This window comes from Diprion similis, chromosome 14 (assembly GCF_021155765.1).
Source record: "Diprion similis isolate iyDipSimi1 chromosome 14, iyDipSimi1.1, whole genome shotgun sequence".
NCBI classification, from domain to species: domain Eukaryota; kingdom Metazoa; phylum Arthropoda; class Insecta; order Hymenoptera; family Diprionidae; genus Diprion; species Diprion similis.
The window spans coordinates 12,283,426-12,307,744 of record NC_060118.1 but is presented as its reverse complement, the minus strand read 5'-3'; the positions used below and the strand labels follow the sequence as shown (position 1 = coordinate 12,307,744).

The following is a 24,319-nucleotide window of genomic DNA, read 5'->3' as shown; positions in this document are numbered from 1 at the left end:
TTGCAGCATTAACATGTCACGAGCTTTGCCCTCATAAATGTCGATCAATTAATTCACAATGCATTGTTTTTAAAAAAAATTTACAATATTTGTATTTTTCATCTTGTATGTACACATGCGATAATTTCCAGCGAGTCGATGATCGAGTCGAATCAAGGCGCAAGTCACGTGACGTTGTAAATGAAATGGCGACTGATTAGTGATAATTGTTCACTTCTTCTTTACCGACGGAGCAGTAGTTTTTCAAATTGAGATTGAACGAAGGAAAACATAACTTGAATAAAGTTTGTAAACTTCAAGAACCCGGCGCTAGAACATCGTCGAACATGTCAGACGGTAATTAGCCGAATATAATTGAAAATCTAATTCCAAATTTGACAGTTATGTCAACTTTACGATACTAGTGCCGGAATGGGAGACATAACCTTATTTAGTGTTTTTATACAGAAAATTAGCTTTGTAATTACACTACAACATTAGTTCAACGTTTCTATTTGCATGATTTTTTAGAGGAAGTTATACGACGTCGGCTGCTCATAGATGGAGATGGAACGGGCGACGATCGACGGATAAACGTTCTGTTGAAGTCGTTTTTAAAATGGGCCAACGCTCCAGATCCAGACAATACTGTGCACGAAAGAATGCTGTCACAGCTAGCCCAGTGTGAATTCGCACAAAAAAAATCTCGTCTCGTAGCGAACATGAGTCAGGAGGAGTTGAAGAATTATGAAAGGATGTCAAAAGATATAGGTATTCAGATTGAAGAAGCTAAAAAAGAAATTGAGAAAACTAAGGTCGAGCTACAAGACGCTAAACGTGTTCGTAAAAATAGAATCGAGTATGATGTTTTGGCCAAAGTTATTAGCGAACAGCCTGATAGACTTGAGACAGATGTGAAGCTTGCCACTTTGCGTAAAGAATTGGGAACCTTAAAGGTATTTCATGGAGAAATTTTTTATCCTATTTTAAAAATAGTTGTAAATTGTTGATTTTTGCGTCGATTCAAATGTGTCTCTTTGACAGAAGTACAGCGATAACTGTTTTATTCTTATAGGAAAAATCTGAACAATTGGAGCATAAGCTAGAAATGCGAAGAAAACAATTCCATGTACTAATATCGTCGATTCATTCGCTACAAGGAATGTTGGACGAGTCTGATGAAGAAATAATGGACGTTAGTCTTGAGAATTACGAGGATGTGGATGTGTCCATGTCTCCAAAAGCTGCAGCTTGGTAAATGTTTAAAATTTTCCTCCATAGCATTTTGCAATAATAGATTATTGCAGAAAAGTAATTGAGAAATCAATTCGAGTGGCAAATAAGTTGGTCAACATTATCTTCCCAGTTTCAATTTGAGCTTGCTGGTCTTCGGCACGTGCCTGATAGTCAGGGACAATCTTGTCCCTCTTTCAATCATTTCATTCTCTTGATATTTCACAGCACAGAGATCTAGATTCATAATGTTCTCCCTTGAAATCGTATCGCAATGTCTCTCAGAAATTGAATGCAGGTACTTGTGGTACAGGTCGTCTTCTAAAATAAGTAAACTTCTCCTCTCAAGTAGCAAGGCAAACTCCAGATTAGGGACTTCCTAAGAATAAAGAATAGAGAAATAAATGTGAAAAACCTTGTAGTTTCTCAGTCCTAGAAATAAATATTTCTTTTACAGATACTTACTACGCGGTCAGATTCATTCCGCTTACAAAATTCCAGAAGAGTGTGCGAGCCACAACTTATTGTTGTAACAATAGGGTGAAATAGTGGACCATCCGAATGTGGCTGTATAATAAAAAGTCAGTCATTAGGGACAAATGGAAGAAGACTGCACGATTTTGTGTTATTTATGAAGAAAAATTCTTAAAGTATTAGGAAAGTTATTCGAAACCGAGATTTCAATTTACCATTATTCCTTGCCCAGGCAAATACTCGTTGATCAAGACGTGATTGGGTAATTTTTTATCTTGGAAGATCTGGAGGTCTGATATTTTTCCAACGTACTTCGTTAACCACTGGAAAATGATTTTTTATTTTTATTTTTTGCAATTATTCCCCGTCCTTTACTTCTGCTGAGAAAACACCATGTAATTTAGTCTGAATAATAAAAAATACTGAAACAATAGTCCTTGTAACTACTCACTGTCGGTATTTCCTCCGCTATCATACCCTTAGGATGAGGTATCCCACCCCAATTCTGAAGTCTTCGGTGACTCAACTGGGTCCATTTCGGTAATGGAGAGTTGTTCACCTGCTTAATAATTTCTATCTCTTCCTCTGGCGTTATAAAATTTGGAACGTAGCGAACGGTTCCCGGTACCTGTAATCGAATGGAAGTTTTTTGCAGGGACATAACATAACCTCGAATATTCACAACCGATACGTATATCAATTTTTGGAATGAAATAGTATGTACATACATACCTTCGGGACGATGGAAGCCGGTGAAATTTTCAAATTTTCACAAACCAAGTCCATTATTCAAGGCTTTAATCAACGGTTTTCCGAGTAGGGATAGTCACGAAGTTGGCTGCAGTAAGCTGTCACTGTCATCTTTGCTTTCGGCTAACCCGCCTAAAATTATTATTAAATTTAGTGGGCTCACTAACCTTTGAAGTTAGTAACGTTTCGTAAGAAAACATTGGCAAAAAATTACTAATTGCGTATTTTCACAATAATTTTGAAGGAACGATTGCAAAATACGAGTATGTTTTGTTTTATTGCGGTTGCCGGAATTCAAAAAGTTCCAAAATCGCGAAATAACGGTTTTTCCCACTAATATACTAACTTCAGCATGATGTTGTCATGGATTCAAACGCGCGTCATTACGAAATTGATCCGTTTTTAACCGTGCTTGCTTTATCGATTATTCTCGCATTATGTAAATTGAAGTAACTTAAGACGCGAAATGACGGAGGAAAGGACGACTGGAGGTACGGGAGACATAGATGGTAGTAAAAGGTATTCGTTCTTACGTACGGAATAAAAATTACTTCAATGCCACAAGGATAACTCTGAATAAAATGAGAAACTGAATTTTACAAGCCAGTGCAAGCCGTCGTTGGGAGAATTACTGGGATCGTTTCAGGTCAATGATTGTCTGGTCAAACTGATTCATCAGGTTTGTCATACCATATTTCAAAAGTTCACAATAAGCCCAGATTCGATAGATAAGCTGCAATCCTTCTACTTTCTGCCTTTGTTGTAGTTTTTACTTTACAATGAGTTCGAGAGTACGGCCGACTGCTTGGTTCACGAGGCGCCTAAACTTGGGTTCGATGTTCTCACCGAACATCTCTGCACTAAAAATGCGATACCTAAGGACGTCTGCAAGGCAATCATGTCTCAGTACATCGCCGGGAATTGGAAGCACTTCTTTAATGTAAGGTAGTTTGAAGAAAGCACAACCTAATCGAAAGGAATATTGAATATTGAAATTGTTGTTCTTTCTGCTGGTCGCAGCTCTGGAATAACTTGATCCCACAAAGTATTAGAGAAACTATGGAATATAAAGTACTGACCTTCAAACTCCACCTACATTTCGCTGTTTTGCCACTCAGAATCAAACAGCTGGATCTACTAAGAGTTCAGAGTGAGCCTGTATTTCTAAAATTGTTATTTTGGTATGCTTAAATTTCACCGTCAAATTCAAATTATTTTTCCTGAATACAGAGTCTGATGAAATTTCGAGGACACAAATGATGAAAATACTTGAGAACGCTGCTGAAATGTATTTTCTTGGAAGAGAGGTTCGCCTTTCACACTAGTATATTTTTCTCTGATTTCATAAATGTTGTTTGTTTATAAATTTCTGCCACAGGTAGACGATAATCAATCGAAGCAAATGATGACTGATGCTATGGAACAACTGCGAACTTATATGGAGAGAGACGGTCGCGAATTTGAAGAGAAAACGGATTTTTTACCTTTCTTTGCTCTTCCCTGCTTGGACGATGATCAAACCTACACTACGTTCCCAGAATTATTCGAAATTAGTTGGATGGAGGAGTTGACGAAGACCATACAAGTTTTCCTCATGAATCGAAAGCAGGTAATCGTGTCTTACTTGGCACTAAATGATGCGTTCATCAAAAGTGAAGTAATTAATGATTTTTTGATATCCTGTTCTCAGGTACGATTAACGGCATCTCGAAAAACATCCACAGAGACAATGACAACAGCAAGCAGACCTTACGTATGCGTTCAAGGAAACGTTGTAAACGTGCCTCTGACGTGTGAGAACTTAAAAGACTTTGAGGATAAATTAATGAGTATGAATCCAGCTGGGAAAATACCTATGGTACAAAACGATGTTCCGAGAATGCCGTTGGAGATAACCAGAAGTACAATAATGAGACTGATTCCCCAACAAACAGTGGATGAGATAGATATTGCCCCGAACGATCGAAACATTCCAATGTTTAGAGAAGATCACAATATAAATGATCGACTTGGCTGCCACCCTAAACTACGCTCACATAGAATACATTCTAAGTAAGTATTAAAATAAGGCGAAATATATTACTGTTAGAGAAACGATCCTATATTCTTGAATGTTGAATTGTTTTCTTGTCAGAAGCGCACAGACCCGGATCAGCACCGTAACGACAACGACAAATTTTATATCTACGAGCGATCTCCGCCAGCCTGCAGCTGTTTTGAATTGTTCTATGCTAGCAAAAAACATGAAAACACCGATTCAAACGAACCAAGAATTATCATTGACAAAATCTCATTTGTACAGTATTCAAAGCAACTATGAAAAGTTGAAGATCAGATTTCACAAACTACATTCGGACTATCATAAGTTGATAGGAATTGCCGGAGAATTAACAGCTGCGCTTGAAAATTCGGTCAGAGGAGAGGCAGTTGATCTACAAAACATGCTGGAATCATGTATCACCATATTTCCAGACCTCTTCAATCATAATGTAAGAGGAAGTACTTCTGAGGTAAGCTGAATGATTTTATGGCCTGACAATTTCGATTTTTTTTCTCATTGTTCACTAAACTTTCACGCAATGTGACCCTTAGACGAAAACTTTGCTTGATCAAGAAGTGGAACTAAAGCATACAGACCTCACAGAAGCACCTGGTCACATAGGTCTTAACATCAATCCTATATCTCCAAAACTATTGGATTACAAAAAAATTAAATTTCATTTGATCAATGGGAGTGTTAAGACAAAATTATTACTATTACAAGCCTTGCGTTGGGTGAGTACAGTTCGTAGTAGAGTTTCAGATAAAATTTGTTTTCAAAATCCGAAAAACGATCCTGTATGACAAACTCAACTAATCACCATTATCAAGACCATTGATCTTACAGAAACTCACTCTCAGTCAACCGGGAGACCGGGATGAAACAGTAAATGAGTACCTGAGAGGAGATATTTTGGGACTACACGCTCAAGTGGCTTGCGACAGCGGTAAACAAATCCTGCCTTATTTATTAATGCCCAAAGACGTAGCCACTCCTCATCCCCTGCAACAGTCAGCAGCGAGATTAATCAACACTTTGGCTTCTCTAAGATGCGGGAGAGATTATTTGGCTGTTGGAGCTACGCTGCTTAACTTGGTAAGCTACAATAAATGTGAATATTCCGAAAATGGTAGAATTTATCAAGTATCTTGTTTCAGATTGTCAAATGCCTCAATGGGAACAATGGTGAGTCCATAGATTCATTCACTTGCGATATGATAATCGCAATGCTGCAAAAAATGTCACTGCGAAAACAGCAACGACTCTACATGATTGAAACTGGACTTGTGGAATGGCTGATATTTCATTTGAAGTCGGAAAGCGATAAAATTGGCTCGTACAGATTGGAATATGCCACTGCACTCCTGATGAATCTATCTTTGCACAAAGCAGCACAGATAAGAGCTTCGGCTATGGCTCTCGTGGTTATTTCTACTCTGACTACTTTACTAGCTACAGATCATGCACCTGTGAGCATATTTACAAGGATTCATATAAAGAGTACTTAGTCAGTTGTTACTAATGCGATTCGCTTATCGTTCGACTTCTGTATCAGGCACTGCCCTACATCAATGGATCATTGAATAGTTTTTTATCGAACCAAGTTATAAACGAGGAGGCAAAAAAATCTGGACTCACAGCTGTATTGGAATATCATCGAGAGCGAAATTCAGGAGAAATAAGGTAAATATAGATTTACAGCAAAGATGTATCATCTATCGCTGTTGATTGATTACTAATTTGTAGAAAACATTTGGACCATATTTTGAAAATTCACAACCGTGACTACACCACTAATACAGAGGACTATGAGACCGCGGATGATGATAATGTGAGCTTTCCGAAATAATAAACGTATCATACTGAGTTACATTGATTTATGTAAGGTAATATTTAAATCAGGAAGAGCTGGATGTACTGGAAGATGAGCTGGAAGAAGGAGATCCCGTCAAAGTCCATTCTGGTGAATTGTCTGGAGAAGCATTGCTCGCTTCATGTTATTCCATCGCGCCATTGATCACACAAACAGAAAGTATAAACGTTTTCGAGTCTAGACCGAAAACACCAAAGATGCATTCTAGAAGAAATTCGTTAAAAATTCCAAGCCCCCAAAAAAACGCATTGAGTAAACATCGAAATGATATTCAAACACCGACACGAGATATAGGACTATCCCCGAGGTAATGTGTGCTTCTATAATATTTTTCGAGTTCAATTTTTCTCACATATTATCGCTACCCTTCATCCATTAATTTTCTCAAAGATTAACAATGCAAGGTTTATCCTCGCGAAGAAAAGAATCTGTTTGCCTTCGACCCATTGCCACCTCACCTATTAGATCGTTACTGCATCTTGATATACCACCTTTGCTATCAAGGTTATCGGCACACGTGACACAGGTACAAGTTTCACAAAACAATGTAGATAAATAATGTTTTGAATTGGCGATTAATTTTTAAGGAAAAGCATACGGCTCAGACTTATCCGTCACTTTCTGAAATAAACAGTCGCTCTATCAGTGATATGAAGTCAAGAGCATCCCTATCCACGCCAACTACCGCCGACAGTGATGCTAAGATCGAAGTTCAGTCTAAGAAATCACGAACGAGTACTCGCTCCCCATTCTTCTGTAGTTTTACTCGGACCTATGAACCTGTAAACACTTCAGACAAATCTGTTCAGCCAACTTTAAAATCTATGAATTCACCGACTGTGATAAGAAAGGAAGCATCAACAGAGCCTAGACAATCAAACGAGTCTCAGAAATTACACAGACGCTCGGAGGCATTTCGTAAACAAAAATTCAATTCTGTCAGTCTTTTAGAACGACGTGAAAAAAGATTAAAATCTGTCAGACTGAACTATTCGGAAGAATCAGATAACAGCGAAGCAGCTGTCTGTTTGTATGCAAATCAAAGCTCCAAGTGCGTAATTGATATCAAATATTCGTCTTCGACACATTATGTGTATTCAAACACCACCTATTCATTCTGCAGCCAAAGTTATAAATTTTTTACCACATATTCATTGTACTCGCATAGTTAATTTTTCCACAATATTTCAGGGGTAGCAGTAAGACAACGCTAGCTTCGTCCAATATACTGGGAACAGATTGCAACAGCTTTGTGGCAGGTATGAAATTTGAATCAGTTCAGCTTGCACAAATTATATAATTTTAATGAAAAGTGCAAAAGGTGATTGACATCATTAAAGGGCATATTGTGCTAGGAGACAAAACGAACGTGACAAATAAAAATAATAAAAATAAAAGTCACATTTTCAGTGAAAGTTTGGAAACTTTCACATGATCTTATACTCATACATGATGGTGCAGGCATTTAGAAAGCAGTGCAGCTATATGTACCACATAAATATCGAATGCTCTACAACACATGAAAGTCCATTGTGCATTGCAGCTGGAGTGGCCAGTAAAATGTACACCTAAGTTCCGACAGTAACAGAAGTCTGTTATTGTTAAAGACACAGTTTTAATTTAACAAATTGAACAAATAAAACAACACGAATTGACCATTGTCGTTAATACTGGGTAAACCTTTGTTGCAGAAACAGAGCAGTTCAGCAGCATTGCCTCACTGTGAGTGAAAGTCAAGAATTCAAAACAAATTATTTTTTATTCATTTATTTTTACGATATTTTTCGATACTATAATTTTTATTTCCGCTTACGTGTTTCTTCATTTGTATAAATTTTTACGATCTATTTTGTTATGAAATTATTATAGCCTGATAAATAAAGTTTCATAATGTATGTGAATCATTAAACGAATACTGTGTGACTTTATTTGGTTTAGAATACAGACAATTCTATAAGATATGTCAGATTAACTCGTCCTTTCAAGATTGGCATACATATTTCCCTGAGTTCTCTTTTTCTCATTCGTATTCCTTTCTTTTTTAAATTCAGGTGCATCTTCTTTGAGAAAGTTGACAATATTGAATAAACAAAATGCCGGCAGATTTTCACTTGAACTTATAAAAGTGTAGGAGAAAAGTCGTTCTTGATAAACCAGTTTTCAAGTGTTCAATAGTAAATACACTTTTATGTCGAGTCTGGTTGCTAACGGTTTTATGGAAGTATGCAAAAATGACCTACAACTAAGTGGGTCATCTCCCTAGCAGTTTATCTTCGTCATCGACCAGATTCATATAACAACTTCCTTTTATGCACCGTATATAACAAAAATAATTTCAAATTATATACTTTTTTTACACAGGGAGTGCAATGTCGATGACCAAGCAGCAGCCGCTTCTAATGAAAACTACGATTTCACCTTGGACAATGAAACCGAAGCTTTTTTAGCGAAACCTAAAATTTCAAGGACACCTCCTTCAACAGCTCAGCCAGAGGTACAGGCTGTATCTGCACAGAGCAAGACAAATGTTCGACGTATTTCTACTAAGTAACTAACTAACAATATTTTCATTGTTCGTGAAATATCTAGAGCCTCGATTGACCCGTACTGTTAGAACAGTGCACTATAGTTGTAAGAAGAGTGATATATAAATTTTTACACAGGTATATATTCGTTTTAGATTAGGAGTGTCAGAATTATAAGATAATCGTTCATTTTCACAGTGTATTTTATTATAAACAAAGCAGGTAGAAAAACGTGTGCACTTATACCTATTATATAGACAGACACGGTAATGAAAATAAATATTTACAATAGTATAACGATAACATTGTCTCTAGCCTGGATTAAACTTAAACACGCTTTACAATCGATAATAATCGTTAAGCATATCCTGAGAACGAACTGCCATGTCCGCCGCCTGATGAATAACCACTGGAATATCCGGCAGGTCCTCCAATCGAGTATCCACCTCCAAGGCTGGAGCTTCCAGAGAAGCCTCCGTGGCTGCTGCCGAAGCTTGGACTGGAATAACTACTGCTAATCTTTCCTTTGTAGCCGCCTCCCCCAAATATTCCGCTTGAGTAGCTCGGGCCGCTGGAATAGCTGGAACCGCTCAAATGACTCGGACCGCTTGAGTATCCACCTCCTCCGCCACCTCCGCCCGATTTTACGAAAATAATCTTCCCGCTTCCGCCGGAGGAATATCCACCGCCTCCATGCCCGCCCGACGAATATCCTCGACTTCCTGGACCGCCAGAGGAATATCCACCTCCGTGTCCTCCGGAGGAGTAACTCACGCTGGGACCAGACGAATAGCTTGCCGGGTATCCACCGCCGCCACCTAGACTGTAACTGCTGCCTCCGTGGCCTCCTCCTAGACTCGGTCCGCTCTTGTATCCTCCGGAGGAGAAGCTACTGGGGCTTGAAGAGTGTCCGCCAACGGAGTAGCCTCCTCCGACAAAGCTGGATGCACCGTGACCCTTGCTAATTCCGCTGAATCCTCCGTGACTAGGCGCCGAACCGCTTGAGTAGCCGCTGAAACTTGAGCCGCTATCTCCTCCGGAGTATCCGCCGAAACTCGATCCGGAGTGTCCGCCGTCTCCTGAGGAGTAGCCGCCCAGACTCGACACCCCGTGACCACCACCTCCGACTCCGGAGGAGTACGAGTTCCCGATGCTGTGAAAACTGCCTGAACCTCCTCCGTGACCTCCGGAGGAATATGATCCTCCGATGCCGCCCAAAGATCCTGAGCCTCCTCCGTGATCTCCGGAGGAATAACCGCCGGAGGAGTAGCCACCTCCAAAGCTATCGTGGCTACTGCCTCCTCCGAGACCCCCTGCGGAGGTATAACTTGCGAAATCTGCGTCAGATCCATGTCCGCCTCCTCCGCCAAAGTCGTAACCACCTCCGGCAGAACCGCTGCTGTAGTCATAACCTCCACCTCCTCCGTCTACAAGTCCTCCACTTGTGTATCCTCCGCTCGAGTAACCTGATGATTAATTCACAGAGACTGATATTAGGTGCTTGGCGATTTATAGGTGGTTGAGTTTTGATATAAATGATCAGTTAGAGGCGAAATTTTAATGACTCTGGCAGGGACATCTTTTATACGTACTATTTCAGTGAGTATAATATAATAAGGCACAGAACCGCTGGCCTGATTTATTCCATTTTTAAAAATTGGGGTATTATTATACTTACTTGGCGGAGGTTCGGCAAAGATGACCGTTGCGCATGCTGCGAGTAGAGCAAACTGCGAATCGAAAACTTGGTTATAGAATTAATCCAGGCAAAATATTGCGTTGGTTATAGTTGAATAGTTTTTTTTCTTTTTAGATTAAATTTCTCAATCGTAAAATAATTCTTTACGTATTTTTCAAGCGCATATACAGTCGACCATTTGTGCTTACTATACTTTTTAAATCAAATTCGGAAGTAGCTGACTCTAACTTATTACTATAAATTTTCTACCGTCAAGTTTTGCTTACACGAAACATGATGCCTCCTTTCGCACGTAAATCCCAACGTAAAATGGACTAGATTAAAATTTTTTTATTTATCCTATACAGTGTCCTGGTGTTATACAGAATGATCTAGAGACGAGTAGAAACTGCTCTGCGAATCACTTTCTTACTGTTTTATACCCTGGTGAACCCCTACTTAAATAAGAGAAGGTAAAAGAAGTCTTTGAAATGAGGTGCGGTGGTAGGAGAACATCCGAAACCCACTCATCCAGAGCGATGAAAAGAAAAAGGAAGCAAAAGGTATATTTATGTTACTCTCAGGGAAAGCAAGGGGTCAGAACTGGACTGCCGTTGAGTGTGCTCCGGAACTCTGTCACTTTGACCTTTGGGATTGTTAACATATATATATATTTTTTCCCCATACTTACATTTCTCACAAAGCAATGTTCAAGCTGGTCTACTATAACTAATAATATAAGATTTTTTTGAAGCGTGTACATACTTCGTTTCTGGTTACATTTAATAATTTGTATATTTATCACATTAAGAGACTAATTAATTGCGTCATAGCTTATATAGCTATACAGAAAGAAGTTTAGATTTGATTGACTAAATCATGGAAATATCGTAAATCTTCAAACACCCTGTATACTTTTCTCGTAAAAGAAACCTGATCAACGACTTTTACGTTCGTATAAGCGATGCTCCAATTTCTTACCATGCCGTATAGTAATGTCAAGGCCGCAGGTACTTGTTAAAGCGAAAGTAGGAGAACTTTCAGTTATTCAGTAAAATGAATCCTCCATCTAAACGAAAAATAAAACCATAAGAATTAGGCGTGCCGCTGATGTGTTTTAAATTGGAACAGCCTGCAATTTCTACAGAATAATAATAAATTTTCAGCGCCCGTGTTGATCGGCATTATTGTTGTTTTTACCCTGAAAATATATATAAAAAAAAAAAACTAGCTCGCTATTCGTACCTATAATGCGATGATAAAAAAATGACAGGAGAAATGATCGACACACATAATCGCGAAGCGTGTATAGTTAATGCAGTACCAGTGAATGCAGATTATTTCAATCGGAAGAACTTATTTCATTGATCAACTTGTGCATTTCAAATTATAACTATACTACTGTAAAAAGACTTTCAAATTGACTGCTGCTGTTACCATCGGGTTTGTATGCAGGTGTAACGTTTAACTTTCAGATGTACACCCAGCTGTTCTTTGATAAGAACGTGAATCAGTTTCCTGCATACTAAGTGAATTTCTACTAAATTCTCCTAGCATACGGGATCGGTTGATGCATCGTGACGATCATGCTTCGTGCAGATTTCAAATGAAATTAAGGAGATACGTTCAACGTAGAATATGCAATAATACCGTCGACATATGTAGGCACGAACCGAAAATGGAAATTTTTTTAAGTCGTTTCTTCATTATTCGAATAATATATATAGATATGAATAATAATATTTTATATTCATTTCACAAACAACCAATAAACCGCCGTCAAGGAATTAATATAATCACTTTCATCGACTTTGTGTCACGATATTTTCAATTTCGAAAGTTTTTTGTGAACATAGTTTTTATACACGACGATTCGGCGAATTCGAGAGATCGTTAATCATACTCATATATAAATGTGGTCACTAACCGCGGTGAATGAACAGATACGTTCATTGACTCATTTTTCGTTTGCTTATTGACCGTTTATTCAATGAATGCGATCTTACTCCGTCTCGTAAACGTACATACATTGCACATACGTATGTACAAAAAAAATTAGCTATTATCTAATCTGCTGTTATTTTTTTTCGCGATGTATTATACAGATAAAAATATTGCGATATCGGCTAGCTGCTCATGTCTAAATGCTTAACTTGTATTAGACATCAGTATAGAACAGAGTCTCATTGATATCGTTACACATTTACATATATTCTAGATTAAATAAATTTAAACAAATCACCAATTTTAATTGTTATTAATACGATAAAAAATTCTCCAATTGAGTATATAGAGCGAAAAGTAAAGGTTTTTCTGACTATTATTAATGGTAAACAATCCACCACTAACCATGTGCGATGGTGGTGTAATGGTCAGCATAGTTGCCTTCCAAGCAGTTGATCCGGGTTCGATTCCCGGCCATCGCACTTCTTTTTTATAATTTTTCATTTTTTTTTTTTATCACGTTTACCGTATTGAGTAATCGCAATTACGATCACATCGATTAGTGAATAATTTTTGTTAGTACAGCTGTACCTGTGGTATGTTTTATTTAATAAGCATAATTATCTCGGATGCCGGTTAACAAAATATCTATTAACAGGTGTTTTGAGGGCAATATAACAGCCAATAAAAAGTCATCAACTTTGTAAAGTTTAATTACCGATATAAGCATAATACTTGACTAAAATTCATATATTGTTATTTTATTAAGCTTTAGGCAATCTTTAGCGTGGATATAATTGATTTTATTTAAACGCTTAAAAGGTAAATAGATTCGACCAGAAAGAAGTCCATGAATCTATCGTTTCTTTTCCACTGGTTACAATTTTCTCCACGTTACTTACGACTGACGACATCGTATCCTCGGCTAATTCTGAAACAGGTAAATATTGTAAAATATTTTGGCCAAAATTAATTCGGTATGCTTTGTTTTATTAGTATACTATGATGCCTGAAGTGTTTCTTGCTCCGCTCCGCGATAACGTTTTTCTGGTCATGAATGGATGAATTAGTCAAGAACCAATGTCGTTATCATCATCTTCGTATTCTTCTTCACCTTTTGCAGCTGATAGTTTCTCGCAGAACCGCAGATGCTCGCAGGTAATGCTGTGTACTTTATATATACTTACGGATCGTGTTGGAGCTCGATGATGATGAACCGCTAGTCAAAGATGAGGCCGCAGATTCCGCAGTTGAAATCGCTGATGAAGCCGCAGACTCCAGTGCTGAAGCTGCTGCTGAAGCCGCTGAAGCAGTATCCGAAGCTGCTGATGAAGCCGCGGATTCCAGTGCTGAAGCTGCTGATGAAGCCGCTGAAGCAGTGTCTGAAGCTGCTGATGCAGCCGCTGATTCTAGTGCTGAAGCTACTGAAGAAGCATTCGAAGCTGCTGATGAAGCCGCGGATTCCATTCCTGAAATCACTGACGCTACAGCATCCACAGAACTCGCATCCGAAGCTGTTTCTACCATGGTTTCAACCGCACTTGAAGCCTGATCTGCCACAGTATCCGCTGCGCTCTGGAGGCTTGCCAATATGGCTGAAACATAAAAATTAATGAAATTACATTTAGCGATGAAGAAACATGAGTATAATTATATGCATAAAGGTTTATCACCAGTAGATAATGGCAATAAAATTCCTACATTCGAAAGACACATCGATAACCATCGCGCGAATTGATGCTTCTTCAACAAGTACGCGACGAAAGAGCTTATCTAGTTATAGTTTTTCCAAATGTTTGTAAACAGTTTCGCGAATACTTACAGAAGGGAGTAGCGTCGCTCACAGCGTAGAGTTGAAAGCACACCAAGAAGGTGAAGAACATGACGGCCACTTGCTTCATATTGTTGAATACGTTGAGGTACTTCGGCTTGAGGGACTAATCAACGGTGAATGCAAATCCCGAGCCTGTAACCAGTATTTATACTGATCATCGATCCCCAAATTTCTGCCACGCATTGACACGAGAGCAATGCTAGCTGTACCACCTGATTTTCGGCATTTATTTTTATATTATAAATACGTACTAATTAATTATTTGATCAATTTTCAACATATGCTAGCCGTATCAGGCATATTTGCTCTCGTTTGTTTGTCTTTCAGCAGCAAATTAGTAACGCCCAATGTGAACTGCGCAGCATTTTTATTCCAACGAAGTAACCAATCTGTATTATAAGTTTTTCTAAAACTCTCATCAAATAATGAAAATAGCCGAAAAATACTGGTCTTCGCGCCACGGAGCATTTCTCAGGTCAGCATTGAAATCGAAAAGTCCTCGAGTTTCAATATTAAATACTTATAAAGTATATAGACGATATCATACGCGATACAAGACATGATTCGAATCGAAATTAATATCTCCCAAACGTCTCTGCGAACGAAGAGTCCAGTTTTCAAAATTTCCTCAAGACTGTCGCTAAGCTTTTTGAGAACTCTAAAATCTTGTGAAAATTTCCTCATTTCTTTAATTTCTAGGCTCAGTCGTCACCCTGGTTATATCAGTTACATAATATGAACATCAAATTCTCTTAATCGACTTTTTAAACAGATGTTCCGATCAATACCGTTGCTACAAGCCGAGTAAAAATATTCCGTAAACGTCATGTCTCAGGCGACAAAGAGATATCATATCATATTAAAATTCGTACGCACCGTCCTTTCTCAGATTTTATCTTTGCTTTTACTTCCTTTGAATTGCGTCTTACTTTGTTTGCTCGGCGAACCCTTTTAAACGCTCTTTTTGCAATGCGAGTTACCTTTTTTTAACCCTGGTGTCAAAAGGTGGATTCGAAACCCTCTGTCATAATATAATTATAGCACTGTTCATAACACTTATTATACCTTTCTCTACATCTAATAATTGTTTATGGAATTATTTACTGTTAACCAAGAATGCACTACTCGTGTAGAATATAAAAATAATATGCCGTGAAATTTTCAAGTTTTGTAAAATTCCAATGATTCAGGCATAATAATTAAGCTTTATTAACAATCGTATTATCGCTTTGCAGGCTTCAGGTAATCTTCAGCGTAAATATAGTCAACGTCATTTACCAGCACTGTACACCACATGACACCTGTAGTTGGTGAAAACTAACAGGATCGAGGTAGCGTCGATCACAGTCCTTGTAGAGTAACTGAAAGTACACGAAAATACTAATAGAGCAGTACCAAGTCAATTGTACATGCAAATATATCTATTCTTCGTTTATTTATATCAGGCCGATGCAACTGTCTGAAGAATTATCTAACAATAATGTTGATTACAAAATTCGAACGATGTGATATGGTGTATAACTTTATTGGCAATAAGTATTCACATGTTGCAGGTTTCAGGTTTCAGGCAACCTTCGGTATAAATATATAGTGAATTCTATTCAAAGTGTTGTCCAAAAAGCGTCCCACCAAGTAGCGATAATGATTCGGCCTGTGTTCCTACGGCGGTCGCCGATCTTTCGGCGCGAATGTAAGGCGGATACTTTTGTTGAAATCAACCGAAAAGATCACTGAAAAAAGTACCGATCGATTCCCCTTCGTCTTTACTATAGGTTATCACGTCTTCGCTGTCACTTACTGCCGACGAAATCGTTTCCTCGAGACACGCTGAAACAGGCAAATATTGAAAAGAATTATAACCGAAAACTGCGGTAAGCAAAAAATCATTTTCTTTCTGCTTCACGTTTTAGTTGAACGTTCTTGCTCTTCGACGAAAATTCTTTTAAGTCGGTTTATTATCTGAATATGCCAATGCAAATTATGGCTGATATCTCTCTCGATACGGTTATAGATACTTAAAGATAATGCTCCACTTACTTAACCAATTACTGCAGCTCGATGATGAACTGGTCAAAGATGAGGCCGCAGATTCCGCAGTTGAAACCGCTGATGAAGCCGCGGATTCCAGTGCTGATGCTGCTGAAGAAGCATCTGAAGCTGCTGATGAAGCCGCAGATTCCAGTGCTGATGCTGCTAATTCAGCCGCTGAAGAAGCATCTGAAGCTGCTGATGAAGCCGCAGATTCCAGTGCTGAAGCTGCAGCATCGTCTGAGTCTGAACTTTCGGAATCGTCATCGTCGGCCGTGGTTGTCGCTTCTATGGTTGTTGCCGCCTCCGTAGTCGTGGTTGCCGCCTCGGTGGTTGTGGTCACCGCCTCAGTGACCGTCGTTGCCGCCTCCGTAGTCGTGGTTGCCGCCTCGGTGGTTGTGGTCACCGCCTCGGTGGTTGTGGTTGCCACCTCGGTGGTTGTGGTCACCGCCTCAGTGACCGTCGTTGCCGCCTCCGTAGTCGTGGTTGCCGCCTCGGTGGTTGTGGTCACCGCCTCGGTGGTTGTGGTTGCCACCTCGGTGGTTGTGGTCACCGCCTCAGTGACCGTCGTTGCCGCCTCCGTAGTCGTGGTTGCCGCCTCGGTGGTTGTGGTTACCGCCGCTTCGGTTTCCGAGTCGGATTCGCTATCGGTATCCGAGGATGACCCTCCGGTCAACAAAGACAAGATGGTCTCAGCGGTATCTACTCCTGTCTCAACCGCCGCAGAATTCGCAGAAGCCGCTGAACTCACTAGGTTTGAAAGTAAGTCAGCTGAAACATAAAAATGTACGAAATAATGATATTAATAAGTAATAAGATATAAAAATCAAGACGATAACAAAATATTGTTGAAAAAAATGGCTTACAACTTGTCTAGACATTTGAAACCCTATTAAAAATTCCGTTATACATATACAGACGCGGATGGAAATGTATAGAAAATTGACCAAAACCCGTAGAAAAAAAAAAAAACGGTCAAAAAATTGATTCTCTAGATATATAGTTATTGGATAAAAAAAATTTATCTACTAATTTTCTAATGTACTACATAAACTGCAATTTTCGTATATTATACTCACGGGCCGGGGCAGCATTGATTGCGTTGTAGAATTGGAAGCTCACTAAAATGGTGAGAATCAGGGTGATGGCTTGCTTCATATTGGCGGATACGTGCTATTCGGTCCTTCGATTGGCAGTAACAATTCAGCGTTGAACTCAAATCGCAATTCGATCGGTATTTATACCCGCCAATCCCTACAATTTTTCTATGGTCAATTGACACAAGTGCGACGCCAGCTAAACACGTGTTTTCGGATATCTATACGCTTATTGCGTACCCTAAGCGCTTGTGATTAAGATTTATGCAGCTTTTATCTTTACAATATTTTTAACTAAAAACAGGTGCTACGTTGTTATATTTTAAATTGTTTTTCTTCCATACCTGAAAATCATCGACTCGACGTTAAATAACAACTGCTTACGACGCGATTTGGTGAATGAATTTTTTTTTATTAATTATCTATATACCTATGTAATAGCCAATAAGGATAATAGTTACAAAAATACCAACTTTATAAATTCGATCGTTACACTCGTCAGAAAATAATAGAAAATAGGTATATAAGAATAAGAAATATTCAATCAATATCTAGTTTTAACAATTAATTGCTACTGATTGGAGAATAATGCTTATTTCTTATTTCGATTCATTTATTATATTTTATTATTTTTTTCGTTGTCTAGGGCGGACTTTGACGAAACTTATTCGTGTGCTCTGTAGTTAGTAGTTATTTTTGATAGCTCTTATTTCGAAAAATCGACGAAACGGTAAAAGAATGGCGAGGAATATTCACCGGCGCATTATAAAGCGAATAATTTCCTTCAACTATAACACTAACAATTGTAAACGATTGGTGAAAATTTTACTCACGGTATAGAAACGGATAAAATATTGTCTCTTGTTTTAGTTCACATCATAATTAGTTTTTAATAATCGTTACAAAATTAGCAGACGCTGATGAATAAGGTAACGGAAATCTTCTCGGACATAAACTGCTTGAGAGCAAACGAGTCTATAATGGTCCTCTTGATTTCGAAGAGATTTTGAACTCCGCGGGAATCCTCGGCCTAATAATTGAGTGCCATTATTGAAGTATAATAATCTATGATGGTAAACGGTCAAGATCGAATTACGTTTATTTCAATTCGAAATTATCCGGGCCTTGAAAAAAGCCTTCGAGCTTTGAAATGATGAAATTTTTATAATATCTTGTTTTATCAATTATAATTCGCAAATGAATCAGCAACGACGATCACATTTTTCAGTTCAGACGGCCCTCCAATGGACCGTAAGTATATAGTTTAGTGTGAATACTTTTCGGACTTAAAAATACCACAACTCCTGAGGGTTTGAAGCTATCTACAGATGTAAGAAGTATATCGATAGCAAGCCGTCTCTCAAGTTCCCCTCAATATACTAAAACTTCAATCCTAAATATTTCGCTGTAACTACAGTAATTTCATTTAGCTAATTCAGCGAAATCGTACATCACTAAATAGTTCATAGTTTTATCGTTTCGTTCTACCATTTTCTGAAATAATTGTTTACGAAATTGTTTGGCTGAAAAATTATTTATACCTATTAATAAAGTATATGGGATAGGTGTGGTAAGCGGTATAGGTATGTACAATTGTTGAGCTTTGTTAGATTCAACGGATGCTTGCTTTATTTAAAATCATATTGTAATTTTACAGACTGCAGATATATCTTTCAGCGTGGATATAATTAATTTTATTTAAACCGTTGGTATAAAAAGAGTGGTGAACCAAAGAGCCATTGTTTCCATCTGTGTTTTTGCGGCGGATACAAGTGACTCCATGTCGCTTACCGCTGACGACATCGTGTTCTCGGCTAATGCTGAAACAGGCAAACATGGAAAATGATTACGAATGAACGTATGCTGCTTGCGGGAGCCGGTGTTTTAGTTTTATCACACTTTCTGCGGCTTCCGCCTGTCGTAATTGATTCGAAACTTGGCAAACAGGGTGCCGGTACGTTTTTGAAAAACGCTGCGACACTTAAATTGATTGACAATACTTCTACTTAATTACAAGCGTTTGTGTTATACATATGCTGCTGCATGTGAACTATATGTGAACGTATATTTACACACAATCAGCTAATTGACGATTTTGTCTACTTACTGATCGTGTCTGAAGAGTTGGATGAAGAAGTGCCAGTCAAAGTTGATGCTGCGTCTGAAGCGGCAGTTTCCAAAGCAGTCAGTATGGCTGAAAAAAACGAAAGTACGAAAACAGTTATCGAAAGATATCGGCAGTTGCTAAGATTAAAGTATCTTATAATAACATAGAGCTCGATCTGCGTTTGGATTTCTTGAGAATACTTAAAAAAACGAGCCAATTTAATCACCAATTTAATATTATAAGCCACAATTAAGTAGATTTCTCATACTCACAGGCAGCTTCGATCGTAACGTAGAGTTGGAAGCACACCAAAACGGTGAAAAACAGAGCTGCGACTTGCTTCATGATAAGTATCTGGATGTACCTCGGTAAAGATATTTCAGTGAGGAACGTGAACCGGTGGTTTCGTATTTATACCAATCGATCGACCCCGAATTTATTCGATAGCTTGACACAAGTGCGCGATTCTAGCTCGAAAACACGTGATTCGAATTGCGTACTAACATATTTAATTACAATTATTGCTCATGCACGGTACATACGAGCTCATGTTGATTCCCAAAATTCGTTTTACTTTGTTCATTCATATCATTTTTAGCTTCATCTAAACGGACCATCGTTGCAATTGTCGAATATATGAGAAAAAAATCAAAACCACTACAGAGATTATACGTAGAGAATTTTACTGGAATTTTTTTAATGTCTTCGGCACTCGAATCCAGAAATTGAAATTGAAGTTTATGGAAAGATTGAAATAAAGGTTTTAAGAAAATTTCTTGAAAAATCACTAATTAACGCGTCCCATAACAGAAAAATTTCGTATATTTTGTAGAAACATAAAAAGCTTCAACTTTATTGAAGTTTTAATAAAAATTTTCCACCGACATAAAAACTATTTTAAATAAATCTCAGCTTAGGTCAATTAATCTCTGAAATCGTTCGAACTACATGAAAGTGCGAGTTAATACGACTTGTTCAGAGCTTCACGAAGTTCTTATAATCGTTAAAAAATTTTGATCGAGAATGGCGCAAAAATATTTTTCCACCGAGGAAGGAACCTCCGCAATTATCTATTGTTCCATAGAATATTCGGTAAAAATATTTTGGCCAATCGCTCATAATAATTATTAACTATAGATGAAAACAGTCATTGTTTTAATTGACGTAATTTCCATTCCTTATTATGTGTGCCCAGATGTTATAATATTTTTCAATTACTGCGAGCCAACAGCTGGTAGAAATATTACGGCTAATTAAGCAATTAATTAATTATACCCTGCAAAATCGCATAATCGTATATACAACTAAATGCTAACATGATCGAAGTGATTAAACACGCTCGATTAGACAGGTATTTTTTCGCTGTGATGACGCAATGTTATATGATCTGCCACGCGCACAGGTGTGAAACACATGTTGCCTGCTCTGAAATATAATTTTTCAAATGCGCGCGCAGCAGCCGTTGATCTGTCTGCACTGAAATTATTCAATCTCGAAGGCGCACCGCGTATGCTTTACCACGAGCGGAGCGTGCCGAATGAGATAGCGAGTGTTGGAAAATGTCCTCATGACGTCAGAGCCCGGTTGTCGGCGCCATTTTATCAGCACATAACCTAAGTTTTTTTAAATTTTAATAAAGACAAATCGTAATTCTTGGACTATCAAATTACTTATGCCGCATAAATTGATTAAACATTATCAGTAATATACCTGTTCCATCATTCATAAATGAAAAAACACGCTCAACGAACAGCCGTTAGCCTAGTTGAATTAGTTTGATTTTTCTCCACCAGATGGCACACTGCGACTTGATAATCCCAATGGGCTCAAATGCTGGTTTTGTCTCTTTCTAATTAGTACAGAGGACTCAAGAAATGAGTCAAACATTCGATGATTTACCAAATGATATACTATACGAGATGCGCTATAATCTGTAAAGCAATAATCCAGATGCAATTCAACTATAACTTGCATTCCATATTATCTGTAACGCATTGCTGAGCTTGATTTCAATCTAACGTATTTTTCATTCAATGGATTTACGACACGGATTTGTAGGTACTGTAGACTGAGAGTGGGGATAAACAAAGACACGTCAAAGTGGCACGTTTGAGACGGGCTTGTAAGGTATTAACGACAATAACGACTGTCAGTGATGTTATTTGAGGTTATGTAACAACATACGATAATGAAGACACTTCGAATAACCAACGATGCGGGGAAATAATAGTATAGAAAACACGTGTCGCTTATGCCTGGCAAAGGTTGACGAAAATGAATTTATACCAATATTTCCCCAAAAGTATCTGAATGGCGTATCACTCGTCATGAAGATCATGGTCTGCGTATCACTTACAGTACGTAGCGATTGTCAAATAAGCTAAAAATATCTCCTTTACCAGCGATGAAACACAAATAAATTGAGTACATAAAAATTTGGCAAACTATTTCTTTCCTTTCTTATTTTTCTTAGATTCAAGAGGACGATGCTTTTCCAAAGCGAATATGCACGACTTGCGAAGAAGCGGTAAACAACTTCTATGCCTTTCGTGAAACTTGTTCCCAAGCCTATTTCATGCTGATTCATAACTATGGAGAAGCCAAGGATATCGTCAAAGAATCAGAGCCGAAACTGAAAGATGATTCCGATCTTTCAGAGTCTGTGGGAAAATCTTTATCCAAAGATAACGAAAGGAACCTATGCGATGGAGATCTAACAGGTGGACTACAAGTTGTATTGCGGAATGATTTAGAATCGCAACCGAAACCGAAGGAGAAATGTTTCTTCGGTGATCAGAGCTTAGATAAACTTTCAGACTTAGAAAATATTGCAAAACATAAAAATTGCAGTGACTTTGACCTGGAGCGAAATATACCCGAACATCATATCATGTGCCTCGATGCAGATCAACGTTCTGTTGATGAAATAATTGTGGAAGGTGAAACCGAATCTGAAATTGTTGAAAACACTTGTAACGATGATGTAGAGGATTTGACACAGGGAATTCGCTTTAAGGATAAATCATTGCCGATAGATGATGCTACGAAAGATGCAACGCCTGTAGAGAAATTTGAGGAAAGGGAAACCGATGAAGATTTACAAACTTTCGAAGAATCAGGTTCAACTTTAGACGAAATTTCGTCGTCTAATTACAATGTCGATGCGGATTGTTACCAAGTTGAAGAAATCCATCAGCAAATACGCTGTGGAAAATACATCGAACAACTAATTAAATATAAATGTTTGCGGTGCGAGAATAGCTTCAATGACTTAGATTCAGTCACGGAACATTATGCGGGGTGTTGCACGCCTAATGATTGTCAAGAAAGCGAACAGACGTCTGCAGAATCCAACGATGCTGAGGGCAGTACCAATTACTTGAATGCTTTTGCATACTTGGATGAAAATTTTGAGCTGGAAAATGAAGGCACGCCGACATTGGAAGGCTTAAATAACGACTCTGTAATCAAAGACCCTCAGTTTACAGAGTTGAAGAAAATCAATGGATTAGTTGAAGCAAAGAATGAACAGATATCTTTCTGTGGGAGGGATAAAAGCATCGCTTTAGCATCAAGCGAGGTCTGCGCTGTGAGAGTGAAAGAGAAGTTGAGTGAATGGACAAGTAAGACACAATTAATAAGTTTGGGTAGAGAACAAAAGAGGAGAGGACGCTGTCCGAGAAAAGTCGATCACCCTTGCCCAGAATGTGATAGAATATTTGCCAGCAGTTCGTTATTGAAAAGACATTCTTCGGTACATTCTGGAGAACGACCGTATGCATGTGAAATTTGTGACCGACGTTTCGCTCAGTTGGGACAATTGAACTTTCACAAAAAATTCCACAGCAATCCACGTTATCGATGTCATATTTGCAGTAAGCCTTTTCTGAGACCGAGCGACATTGAAAAACATATGCGCACACACACAGGCGAGAAACCATTCGACTGTAAAATATGTTTGAAATCGTTTGCTCAACTTGGGGCTTTGCAACAACATTCGAGAATTCACTCAGGCGAGAAACCATACTCTTGCGAAATTTGTGGCAAGAATTTTTCCCAGAAGGCAAATAAAACTAAGCACGTCAAAATACACAAGGAAGGTGAGAGACCTCACACTTGCGACATATGCGGGCGAAGCTTTTCTGAATTAACAGAAATGGAATTGCACAGAGCAGGACACGGAGGAGGCAAACCGCGGAAATGCGATCACTGCGAGGACAGTTTTAGAAAATTATCAGAGTTAAATGACCACATAAGACGATTCCATACTTTTGAAAGACAGCACAAGTGCATGTTCTGTTCAAAGGAATTTTACTCGATATATAATTTGAAACAACATGTGATGGTGCATACGGGACAAAGACCTTTTGCCTGTTCAAAATGTGATCTTAGGTTTACGCAAAAAGGAAATCTCACGAAACACTTTGAAAGAAAACATTCCGAGTTTGTAGAAAAAAGAGATTGTTGTATTGTTGTCAATGCAAGATCGTTTGATGGCGATAATTTATTATTTACCGAGGCTAGCGCCAGTCAAGTTAATAACGATGTTAGGCTAATCGTAGAACGAGAAGAAACAATTGAATTGGATGCCCAGGCTACTCTGAGGAACGATTGTTCATGATTACCAGAAGAATATAATTTCAATATTTCGATTCTGAAAAAAATTTAACTGCTAGCTTAAGAACTTGTTGCTAATATTTAGCAAATAATTAATTTAAGTAGAGAATTGACGTGAATGGATAGTTTATTCTAATAT

The 24,319-nt window shown here is 38.3% G+C and overlaps 7 protein-coding genes and 1 non-coding gene across 11 annotated transcripts; 4 read left to right on the top strand and 4 right to left on the bottom strand.

Annotated features, from left to right (window-relative positions):
* Window positions 1–101: 101 nt before the first annotated feature.
* Window positions 102–1,702, top strand: LOC124414689 (THO complex subunit 7 homolog). Of its 2 annotated transcripts, XM_046895707.1 has the most exons (4): window positions 109–336; window positions 511–935; window positions 1,055–1,233; window positions 1,670–1,702. In XM_046895707.1, coding segments are annotated over exons 1-4 (615 nt in total). In that variant the 5' UTR covers window positions 109–326; the 3' UTR covers window positions 1,671–1,702. The 2 variants fall into 2 exon arrangements, with proteins under 2 accessions (XP_046751662.1, XP_046751663.1); XM_046895706.1 differs by lacking the exon at window positions 1,670–1,702 and having other exon boundaries at window positions 102–336; window positions 1,055–1,303.
* On the bottom strand, window positions 1,027–2,568 carry LOC124414687 (alpha-ketoglutarate-dependent dioxygenase alkB homolog 6). The gene is made up of 5 exons (XM_046895704.1): window positions 2,419–2,568; window positions 2,138–2,314; window positions 1,902–2,009; window positions 1,678–1,779; window positions 1,027–1,591 (listed from the first exon to the last, which is right to left on the bottom strand). Exons 1-5 carry the CDS (start codon window positions 2,470–2,472, stop codon window positions 1,334–1,336), a joined length of 699 nt encoding a protein of 232 aa, XP_046751660.1. The 5' UTR covers window positions 2,473–2,568; the 3' UTR covers window positions 1,027–1,333.
* Window positions 2,569–2,799: 231 nt separating this feature from the next.
* On the top strand, window positions 2,800–8,940 carry LOC124414891 (lisH domain-containing protein ARMC9-like). Of its 3 annotated transcripts, XM_046896045.1 has the most exons (19): window positions 2,800–2,955; window positions 3,040–3,115; window positions 3,203–3,376; window positions 3,457–3,586; window positions 3,667–3,743; window positions 3,815–4,045; window positions 4,127–4,488; window positions 4,571–4,946; window positions 5,029–5,211; window positions 5,324–5,572; window positions 5,635–5,946; window positions 6,033–6,160; window positions 6,224–6,308; window positions 6,380–6,657; window positions 6,741–6,876; window positions 6,938–7,401; window positions 7,542–7,609; window positions 8,042–8,072; window positions 8,712–8,940. In XM_046896045.1, the coding sequence occupies exons 1-19, from the start codon at window positions 2,903–2,905 to the stop codon at window positions 8,899–8,901; spliced, it is 3,603 nt and encodes a 1,200-aa protein (XP_046752001.1). In that variant the 5' UTR covers window positions 2,800–2,902; the 3' UTR covers window positions 8,902–8,940. The 3 variants fall into 3 exon arrangements, with proteins under 3 accessions (XP_046752001.1, XP_046752002.1, XP_046752003.1); XM_046896046.1 differs by lacking the exons at window positions 6,741–6,876; window positions 6,938–7,401; XM_046896047.1 differs by lacking the exons at window positions 6,938–7,401; window positions 8,042–8,072; window positions 8,712–8,940 and having other exon boundaries at window positions 7,542–7,614.
* A 120-nt stretch (window positions 8,941–9,060) lies between these two features.
* LOC124414898 (loricrin-like) lies at window positions 9,061–10,982 on the bottom strand. The gene is made up of 3 exons (XM_046896053.1): window positions 10,841–10,982; window positions 10,554–10,605; window positions 9,061–10,341 (listed from the first exon to the last, which is right to left on the bottom strand). Exons 1-3 carry the CDS (start codon window positions 10,847–10,849, stop codon window positions 9,233–9,235), a joined length of 1,170 nt encoding a protein of 389 aa, XP_046752009.1. The 5' UTR covers window positions 10,850–10,982; the 3' UTR covers window positions 9,061–9,232.
* A 1,925-nt stretch (window positions 10,983–12,907) lies between these two features.
* Trnag-ucc lies at window positions 12,908–12,979 on the top strand. The gene has a single exon. It is a non-coding gene; the product is annotated as a tRNA-Gly (tRNA).
* Window positions 12,980–13,567: 588 nt separating this feature from the next.
* Window positions 13,568–17,567, bottom strand: LOC124414500 (serine-rich adhesin for platelets-like). The gene is made up of 4 exons (XM_046895448.1): window positions 17,439–17,567; window positions 16,387–17,130; window positions 13,685–13,900; window positions 13,568–13,620 (listed from the first exon to the last, which is right to left on the bottom strand). Exons 1-4 carry the CDS (start codon window positions 17,515–17,517, stop codon window positions 13,568–13,570), a joined length of 1,092 nt encoding a protein of 363 aa, XP_046751404.1. The 5' UTR covers window positions 17,518–17,567.
* Window positions 17,568–19,154: 1,587 nt separating this feature from the next.
* Window positions 19,155–20,180, bottom strand: LOC124414499. Its single transcript, XM_046895447.1, has 3 exons — window positions 20,106–20,180; window positions 19,564–19,762; window positions 19,155–19,276 (listed from the first exon to the last, which is right to left on the bottom strand). The coding sequence occupies exons 1-3, from the start codon at window positions 20,178–20,180 to the stop codon at window positions 19,155–19,157; spliced, it is 396 nt and encodes a 131-aa protein (XP_046751403.1).
* A 1,482-nt stretch (window positions 20,181–21,662) lies between these two features.
* Window positions 21,663–24,294, top strand: LOC124414894 (zinc finger protein 726-like). The gene is made up of 2 exons (XM_046896050.1): window positions 21,663–21,920; window positions 22,037–24,294. The coding sequence occupies exons 1-2, from the start codon at window positions 21,777–21,779 to the stop codon at window positions 24,182–24,184; spliced, it is 2,292 nt and encodes a 763-aa protein (XP_046752006.1). The 5' UTR covers window positions 21,663–21,776; the 3' UTR covers window positions 24,185–24,294.
* Window positions 24,295–24,319: the final 25 nt, after the last annotated feature.

Bases quoted from the DNA above. Each gene is read 5' to 3' on its own strand.
- LOC124414689 (XM_046895706.1), top strand. The intron at 936-1,054 runs GTATTTCATGGA...TTATTCTTATAG, and splicing joins AAGAATTGGGAACCTTAAAG to GAAAAATCTGAACAATTGGA.
- LOC124414687 (XM_046895704.1), bottom strand. From the start codon at position 2,472: ATGGACTTGGTTTGTGAAAATTTGAAAATTTCACCGGCTTCCATCGTC. The intron at 2,315-2,418 runs GTATGTATGTAC...ATTCGATTACAG, and splicing joins CGGCTTCCATCGTCCCGAAG to GTACCGGGAACCGTTCGCTA. The intron at 2,010-2,137 runs GTGAGTAGTTAC...ATCATTTTCCAG, and splicing joins TAGCGGAGGAAATACCGACA to TGGTTAACGAAGTACGTTGG.
- LOC124414891 (XM_046896045.1), top strand. From the start codon at position 2,903: ATGACGGAGGAAAGGACGACTGGAGGTACGGGAGACATAGATGGTAGT. The intron at 5,212-5,323 runs GTGAGTACAGTT...TTGATCTTACAG, and splicing joins TATTACAAGCCTTGCGTTGG to AAACTCACTCTCAGTCAACC. The intron at 6,161-6,223 runs GTAAATATAGAT...ACTAATTTGTAG, and splicing joins CGAAATTCAGGAGAAATAAG to AAAACATTTGGACCATATTT.
- LOC124414898 (XM_046896053.1), bottom strand. The intron at 10,342-10,553 runs GTAAGTATAATA...ATTAATCATCAG, and splicing joins CTTTGCCGAACCTCCGCCAA to GTTACTCGAGCGGAGGATAC.
- LOC124414500 (XM_046895448.1), bottom strand. From the start codon at position 17,517: ATGAAGCAAGCCATCACCCTGATTCTCACCATTTTAGTGAGCTTCCAA. The intron at 13,901-16,386 runs GCTGCAGTAATT...CACTAGAATCAG, and splicing joins TTTGACCAGTTCATCATCGA to CGGCTGCATCAGCAGCTTCA. The intron at 13,621-13,684 runs GTAAGTATATAT...AGAAACTATCAG, and splicing joins ATCGAGCTCCAACACGATCC to CTGCAAAAGGTGAAGAAGAA.
- LOC124414499 (XM_046895447.1), bottom strand. From the start codon at position 20,180: ATGGTCCGTTTAGATGAAGCTAAAAATGATATGAATGAACAAAGTAAA. The intron at 19,763-20,105 runs GTATGTACCGTG...CGTTTTTTTAAG, and splicing joins TTGGGAATCAACATGAGCTC to TATTCTCAAGAAATCCAAAC. The intron at 19,277-19,563 runs GTAAGTAGACAA...TGCCTGTTTCAG, and splicing joins CAACTCTTCAGACACGATCA to CATTAGCCGAGAACACGATG.
- LOC124414894 (XM_046896050.1), top strand. From the start codon at position 21,777: ATGCGGGGAAATAATAGTATAGAAAACACGTGTCGCTTATGCCTGGCA. The intron at 21,921-22,036 runs GTACGTAGCGAT...TATTTTTCTTAG, and splicing joins TGGTCTGCGTATCACTTACA to ATTCAAGAGGACGATGCTTT.